This window comes from Myotis nattereri, assembly GCF_964212035.1.
Source record: "Myotis nattereri genome assembly, chromosome: 5".
NCBI classification, from domain to species: Eukaryota; Metazoa; Chordata; class Mammalia; order Chiroptera; family Vespertilionidae; genus Myotis; species Myotis nattereri.
In genome coordinates, this window is record NC_138080.1 from 30086598 (window position 1) to 30094518 (window position 7921).

Below are 7921 nucleotides of genomic sequence, written 5' to 3' on the forward strand. Positions count from 1 at the left end.
ATTTTGCAGTTAAGGAAACAGGCCCAGAGGCCAGTCCCGATTCCCACGCTACGTAAACGGAGGCTTGGGATTCGAACTTGCAGTTCTGAGACCTGGCGCCCCCGCGCGGCGAGGTTGGCTGGAAGAACTACATTTCCCAGCAGGCTCCGCAAGGGAGCGCATGCCCAGTAGGCCGGGAAAGCTGGGCCGATCTGCCGGCGCCCTGACCAGGAAAGGTGAGCGTCGGGCCGCTGGGAAGACCCTGGCGGCCTGGGATGTGGGGCCGCTGCGGGTGAGGCCGCCTCGGTTTGCGAAGTGAGTGTCTTGGAGGGGCAGAGCGGCGCCTGGGGCCGACGCCTGCGGCTACGGGTCTGAAGCCATGAATCTTGGGTCTGCATAAGGATTGGGTTCTTAACTTTAGACTCAGACCGGATCTGAGGTCCGGGTCTTAGTCTGCGGGTCCATCTTGAGCGTGGCATTGGAGGTTTGGAGATTAGGGTCGGCTTTCTGGTGTCTTGGTCTCTAGTTTTCAGTCTGAGGTCCTGGGCCTAAGTCTTGGGTTGGGTTCCTGAGTCCAGGATCCCTGGGACCTGCACCTGTTGGGTCTGTATAGCCAGGGTGTATCTCCAGCCTGGGCACCACGTCCCGGGGGAGAAAGACATAGAAGAGTAAGGGCTGCGGTGAACAGGTTCCACGATGGGGATAAGTCAGGGTTGACACCCGGGATGTCACACTGCCTTACAGCTGCTCACTCTGCGCCTCAGTTTCCTCGTCTGGAAAATGGGGATCATAGCAGACCCTACATTGCAGGATATGGTGGGATTAAATTATGTGTTATATATAAACAGCCCCCAGCTAACACCTAGCACCAAGTTGGTAACCCAGGAAATCTCATCTTTGAATCTCTTTCAGATGCTGGCCTGAGCCTGGATCCAGGCCTTGAATTCCTGACAACTCCCCCACCCCCTCCAGGGCCTCTGGCCATGGACTTGGAGGAGCCCAGGGACACACATGTGCCCTCTCAGGACCACAGTCCTGACTGCCAGTGGGACCCAGTGCCAGGAGGCCCGTGCAGCCTGAGTCAGATGGAACTTGACGGGCCAAACGTTCAGGATCTGGCGCAGCAGTTGGAGGCTCTGCCGGGTGATCTGGTGGGCCTGTCCCCAGATGGACTCCCCTGCCCCCTGCACATTGCCACCGGTCATGGCCTGGCCTCCCAGGACGTGGCTGATGCCCATGGGCTCTTGTCTGCTGAGGCTGGCAGGGACGACCTGCTGAGCCTTTTGCACCTCGAGGAGTGCCCTCCTTCCCAGCCTTGTCCCAAGGAGCCTCCAGACCCTGCTCCTCACCTGTTACAGCCCCCTGAGGACCCAGGTGGGGATGCTGGTTCCCCAGAATGGGCAGAGGGAGCCTGTGCTGAGCAGCATGGCCGCAAGAGCTCAAGCAGCTCCCCGGAACCCTGGCTGGAGACGGTCCCTCTGATTGCTCCTGAAGAGCGGCCTGCCAGTGCCCAGGTAGTGCTTGCCCCAACCCCCAGACCTTCTCTGCTGCCAGGAGCCAAGCCAGGGGGACTCAGTCCTGCTCCTCTTTTATCTTCTTCTAGAGCCCCAAGACCGCGGCTTCATACCCTGCCTTCCAGGAGGGTGAGTGTCCCACCCACCCTGCCCCCAGGAACCTAGGGGTTTCCGAACAGCCTGAATCAGGCTCCTGAAATCTGACTCAGAGTTTGCCAGTAAGGAGTTGCTTCTAGAGAGGCTCTGAGAATGGTTTTAGGTTGATTCCTGAAGGCCTGAGAGAAGAGAGACAGCTTTGAGAATGAGTAGAAGACAGCACGACAGGCTGGGGTATTTGTGGCACTCTGTTCTAGAGCGGGGTTGGCAAATTACTGTCTGTGGACCAACTCTGGCCCACACCTGTTCTGGTATGTCTTGTGTGCTACAGTGGCTTTTGTATTTGTAAGTGCTTGGAAAACCAAAAAGAAGCGCAGCATTTTTTGACACGTGAAAATAATAATGCCATTCAAGTTTCTGTGTCCACAAATAAAGTTTTATTGGGGCACCATCATATCTATTCGCTTATATATTGTCTGTGGTGGCTTTTGTGTTGCAACAGAGACCACCTGTCCCACAAAATAAAAATAATTTACTGTTTGGCCCTTTGCAGGAAAGTTCGCTAATCCCTGCTCCAAAGGCATGGGAAGAACCAGTTTTGACCAGCTGGAATATTCTAGAATTTTCCCCAAAACTTTCTGAGGCTCTATGTCAAAAGCAAAGTCTGTGGTTGTAAAAAGAGGAGATTGTTTAGACCTATAGTTCCAAAAAAGTTCTAGAGTTATAACTCACCTAGGGAGTTCCAGAACTGGGCATTGTGCCTGTGGTTCTAGGTGAAGGGAACCTGGGCTCCTGGGTGTTCTGGAATGATGAACAGAGCTGTATGGTTCTAGTCAGACTGGGAGTTCTAGAACCATAGAGCGACTAGAAAGTCTCTGTGGCTCTAGACCAGTAGGAGATATTCTAGAACTAAGCAGAGCTGTCCAATTCTAAAGGAGTCATCAGAAAGTTCTAGAGGGGTGCCATACAAAATAAACACAGTGTGAGCTATATATGACTTGAGGTTTTCTAGTTATGGCTCTGGCTGGGTGGCTCAGTTGGTTAGAGCAGTGGTTCTCAACCTGTGGGTCATGACCCCTTTGGCGGTCGAACGACCCTTTCACAGGGGTCGCCTAAGACCATCCTGCATATCAGATATTTACATGACGATTCATAACAGTAGCAACATGACAGTTATGAAGTAGCAACGAAAATAATTTTATGGTTGGGTCACAACATGAACTATTTAAAGGGCCAGAAGGTTGAGAACCACTGGGTTAGAGCATCGTCCTGATACTTTGCCAAGATTGTGGATTCGATCCCCAGTCAGCACACATAAGAATCAACCAATGAATGCATAAATAAGTGGAACAGCAAAATCGTTGTTTCTCTTTTTCTCTCTCAAATCTATAAATTAAAAATGTATATGTTTTTTAATTTAAAAAAATAAACAGGTAAGTTTAATAGCTCATTTTAATTAACCCAATGTATTTAAAATAACATTTTAACATATAATTAACATTTTACAATTATTTTACTTTTTGTTCATATTAGAGCTAAAATTCAGTGTGCACTTTGTATTTAACAACACGTATCAATCCAGACCCGCCACATTTCAAGTGCATCATGCCCACGTGTGCCCGGTGGCTGTGATATTGGATGATATAGTTCTGGGACCCCAGAGCAGAGATGTCTGTTGTTCCAGAATCCTTATATCATGAAGGATAACAGGCAGAGGTATCTGTAGTTTAAACTCACACACAGGAGTGGGGTTTGCTTCACTGGGGCCTATACCTGTGGTTCCAAAACAAAAAAAGCAATAGCTATTGGTTAGAACATTCTAGAACTGCTGGCAGAGTGGTTGTCTGGTTTTATGTTGCTCAGGGGATTCTAGAGCCATGGGGGCAAAGCTTTGTGTGTTTCTGGGCTGGTTTGAACCATGCCCAGAGTTGTTTGTTTCTGGATGTTCAAGTAATTCTCAGAATCCGTGAGTGCGTCTGTGGTCATGAATCATTGGGGGGATTCTAGAACCATAGGAAGAGCTGCCTGATGCTGTGATGATTAAGACATTCTGGAATCATGCAGTGGAAAAGTCTGATTCTGGAGTGATGTAGGTTTCTAGAAGCCCTGACAGAATCCTGTGGTTTGAAACCTGTCAGGGAGTTCTAGAGACATAACTCAGAGCCATCTGGGCTTGTGGACAGCATGAGTTTTAGATTTCTGAAGAGTTGTCTCTCCCCGAGTGGGTTGTTCCATGACTGCGGAGTAGAGTTTTCCACCGTTCAGTACGGATAGGGGGGAATTCTAGACTAATGGGTAGAGCTAATTGCCGCCAGATTGATTCAGCGGGGATTCCAGAACCATTGAGTGGAATTGACCACAGTTCTATAGTGTTGCCGATTTTAGAAATGGGAGTGGGACCATCTGGTTCTAGTCTAATCATGGAATTCTAGAAACATAGTGTGGAGGTTTCTGTTAGCACTAGTGCTGGGGGGTTGTTGTTGTTGTTTTTTGTTTTTGTTTTGTTTTTTTAATATATTTTATTGATTTTTTACACAGAGGAAGGGAGAGAGAGATAGAGAGTCAGAAACATTGATGGGAGAGAAACATCGATCAGCTGCCTCCTGCACATCTCCTACTGGGGATGTGCCCTCAACCCAGGTACATGCCCTTGACCGGAATCGAACCTGGGACCTTTCAGTCTGCAGGCCAACGCTCTATCCACTGAGCCAAACCGGTTTCGGCTGTTGTTGTTTTTATTGATTTGAGAAAGAGGAAGGGAGAGGGAGAGAGAGATAGACACATCAATGATGAGAGAGAATCATCGATCAGCTGCCTCCTGCACGCCCCCTACCGGGTATCAAGCCCACAACCTGGGTATATGCCCAAACCGGAAATGGGACCTTGACCTCCTGGTTCATAGGTTGATGCTAACCACTAAGCCATGACGGCCAGGCGACCAGTGCGGGTTTTGGATCTAGCTGTGCTGCTGGACTCACAAAAGCCCCTTCCTCTGCCTGGGAATCTTAGACGTGGACAGAGCTGGCTTTAGGGTGCCGGACCACACGGTTCTAGATTTCCGAAGGCCAAGCTGCTGGGTGTGTCTCCCGCTGGTGGGATAGTTCTGGGAAAGTGGGCAGACCTGTGTGAGTCAGCAGTACCAAGTCATGGGAGCATAGATCTCTCTGTGCTTCCAGACTATTCAGACAGCCAGAACCCTGGACCAAACCCATGAGGGTGGACAAGCCTGGCCGGGGCTCTCGGGCTGACCTGCCTCCGCTGTTGCCCTCAGTATCAGGTCCCTGTGACCATGAAGACCTCTGTGATGGTGTCATATTTGGGGCCAAATACCTGGGCTCCACCCAGCTGGTGTCCGAGAGGAACCCGCCCCCCAGCACTCGAATGGCGCAGGCCCAGGAGGCCATGGACCGCGTCAAGGTGAAGCCAGGGGCGGGCAGGAGGGTGGGTGGGCAGGCAGGCTACAGACTAGGTCCTCCAAGGCCCGGGAGCCTGATGGGGCAGAGGCTGGGTCTCTGGGTTCCTCTACCTCCCTCCCCACCCCCACAGGCCCCTGATGGGGAGACCCAGCCCATGACGGAGGTGGACCTCTTCATCTCCACCAAGCGGATCAAGGTTCTGATGGCCGACTCCCAGGTACAGGGCTCAGGCCCCGTCTCTGGTGCCTGGGGGGGCTCCACGGAGACCTCCGCAGCCTGCCCAGGCCTGATCTCCCCCACTTCCAGGAGGCCATGATGGACCACGCCCTGCAGACCATCTCCTACATCGCGGACATCGGCAGTGTGCTGGTGATCATGGCCCGCCGGCGACTGGCCCGGCGCCCGGCATCCCAGGCCCATGGCCACCGGCTCTACAAGATGATCTGCCACGTTTTCCACTCGGATGATGTGAGCAGCTGGGCTCCGGTGTCCGGGTGCCCCCACCCTCCTGTAAAGCCCACTGCCCTCGCTTGTCCTCCGTGCTGGCAGGTCACTCCATCCCTCCAATAGGTCCCACATATTCCCGTTTTTCCCGTAAGACTGGAGGCTGGTGCCGAATCCCGAAACTTTCCCTGCCCCGGGCCTGTCTCCCGATTTCCTAAGACAGTGGCTATTTTCCCAAAATCCTTGTAGGCTGTCTCCTGGGAATCTTGTCCTAGATGGGTGGGTGGGTTGGACTCTGAAGATGTCAGGGGGTTTGGGGGACCAGAAGGAGGGTGGGACACCCCCGGGAGCTGCTGCCCCTCCTCCACAGGCCCAGCTCATTGCTCAGGCCATCGGCCAGGCCTTTGCGGTGGCCTACAGCCAGTTTCTGCGGGAAAGCGGCATTGACCCCAGCCAGGTGGGCACCCAGCCAAGCCAGGGGGCCACGGGCTCCGGCTACCTCCACAATGGGGACCTCGACCACTTCTCCAACAGCGAGAACTGCAAGGAGGTGAGCGAGCGGGTGGGCCACCCCCTTCCTGGCCCCCACCGAGCGGCCCTCATGTCCGTCCCGCCCACGTCCTCTCCTAGGTGGTCATCGAGAAGCGCCAGGGTGAGGGCTTGGGCGTGGCCCTGGTGGAGTCAGGCTGGGGGTCCTTGCTGCCCACGGCCGTCATTGCCAACCTGCTGCATGGGGGTCCCGCTGAGCGCTCGGGGTCCCTCAGCATCGGGGACCGCCTGACTGCCATCAACGGGACCAGTCTAGTGGGGCTGCCACTGGCCAGTGTCCAAGCTGCCATACGCGTGAGTCCTGGGGGCCAGGGGGCCAGAAGGGCTGGCTTAAGGGCCCCAGGCGGCAGGCCTGCCTCCCCATGGATCTGGGAAGGGTACGGAGGTACCTACTCTGGACAGGTCCCTGGGACCCAGCCCAGAAGGGACATGGTAGAACCCGACCAGCTCCTATGAGCTTAGGGAAACAGGCTGGGAGAGGGGAAGTCACCCTCCAGGGCGACGTCCCTGGTGCAGGAGCAGGACCGGAGTGCAGGCAGCTAGTGGCAATGCCAGCAGCGTTTCCCGTCGGCCATGAGGCAGCAAGTGTGTTCTTGAGTCTGGAACCTTGCTGCCCAAGTAGGGAGAGCGAGGCTCAGGAATGAGGAGGGACGCGGCCAGGTCAGAAGAGGTCTGACAGTCCACGCAGCATGACACTACCTGCTTGTAACCCTGCCTGGTAGACACTTTAGAACTTGCTTTTGACCATGAGGACACTGAGGCCCAGGGAGTGAGAGAGGTGAGAGGTCACACAGCTCCCACCCCGAGGCCATCCGACTCCCATCTGTGTTAACTGCTTCTTCAGGGGTCTTCTAGAATCTAGAGCAGTGATGGCGAACCCTTTGAGCTCGGCGTGTCAGCATTTTGAAAAACCCTAACTTAACTCTGGTGCCGTGTCACATAGAGAAATTTTTTGATATTTGCAACCATAGTAAAACAAAGACTTATATTTTTGATACTTATTTTATATATTTAAATGCCATTTAACAAAGAAAAATCAACCAAAAAAATGAGTTCGCGTGTCACCTCTGACACGCATGTCGTAGGTTCGCCATCACTGCTCTAGAGCCTTGACTCCAAATCTCCATTTTCCGGGTGGATAAACTGAGGCCCAGAGGAGGCTGCAACTTGCCAAGAGGTCCAGCAGCCCCCCGGAAGCCCAGCTAGGCCAACAGCCCCTGTCCTGCACAGGAGGTCAAGTCGCAGACGTTGGTGACCCTCAGCATCGTCCACTGTCCGCCAGTCACCACGGCCATCATTCACCGGCCCCACGCCCGCGAGCAGCTGGGGTTCTGCGTGGAGGACGGCATTGTGAGGCCCCAGCCCCGAGCACTGTGTTGGGGGTGGGCAGCGCCGAGCACGGCCCCCTGAGCATCGCGGCCCCTTCCTGTCCCGTCAGATCTGCAGTCTCCTCCGGGGCGGCATCGCTGAGCGTGGGGGCGTTCGCGTGGGACACCGAATCATCGAGATCAACGGACACAGTGTGGTGGCCACACCGCATGCCCGTGTCATTGAACTGCTCACCGAGGCCCACACTGAGGTGCGTGGGCAGTGGGTGGGACTGGGGGTGCCCTCCCACCAACCCAGGCCCACCCCAACCCCCCGCCTCCTCTCCCATCCCCCAGGTCCACATCAAGACCATGCCGGCCACCACCTATCGCCTGCTCACAGGCCAGGAGCAGCCTGTGTACTTGTGACCAGCCACCCCCCCACCACTGTGCCTTAGCCCCGCTGGCCCTGGGACTCCAGTCAGCGGCGCCTCCTTGGCTAGCGGGGGCCGCAGAGGATTCTTGGCTCTGTATTATTTTCTGATGTAAAAAAAAAAAAAAATTAAAAGCTTATGAAATGGATCAGGTCTCGGATCAGGGTGTGTGGGGTTAAGAG

At 54.4% G+C, this 7921-nt stretch overlaps 1 protein-coding gene across 5 annotated transcripts; it reads left to right on the forward strand.

The window, feature by feature from the left end:
- Positions 1-160: 160 nt before the first annotated feature.
- Positions 161-7887, forward strand: APBA3 (amyloid beta precursor protein binding family A member 3; the record flags this gene model as incomplete). 5 transcript variants are annotated; one of them, XM_081091622.1, is made up of 11 exons in its annotated part: positions 161-215; positions 892-1493; positions 1583-1622; positions 4861-5006; positions 5136-5222; positions 5312-5473; positions 5820-5999; positions 6080-6292; positions 7229-7348; positions 7437-7577; positions 7663-7887. In XM_081091622.1, the coding sequence occupies 11 exons, from the start codon at positions 161-163 to the stop codon at positions 7732-7734; spliced, it is 1818 nt and encodes a 605-aa protein (XP_080947748.1). In that variant the 3' UTR covers positions 7735-7887. The 5 variants fall into 5 exon arrangements, 4 of the variants coding, with proteins under 4 accessions (XP_080947748.1, XP_080947750.1, XP_080947747.1 ...); XM_081091624.1 differs by having other exon boundaries at positions 189-294; XR_013996003.1 differs by having other exon boundaries at positions 189-294; positions 4861-5222; positions 7084-7348.
- Positions 7888-7921: the final 34 nt, after the last annotated feature.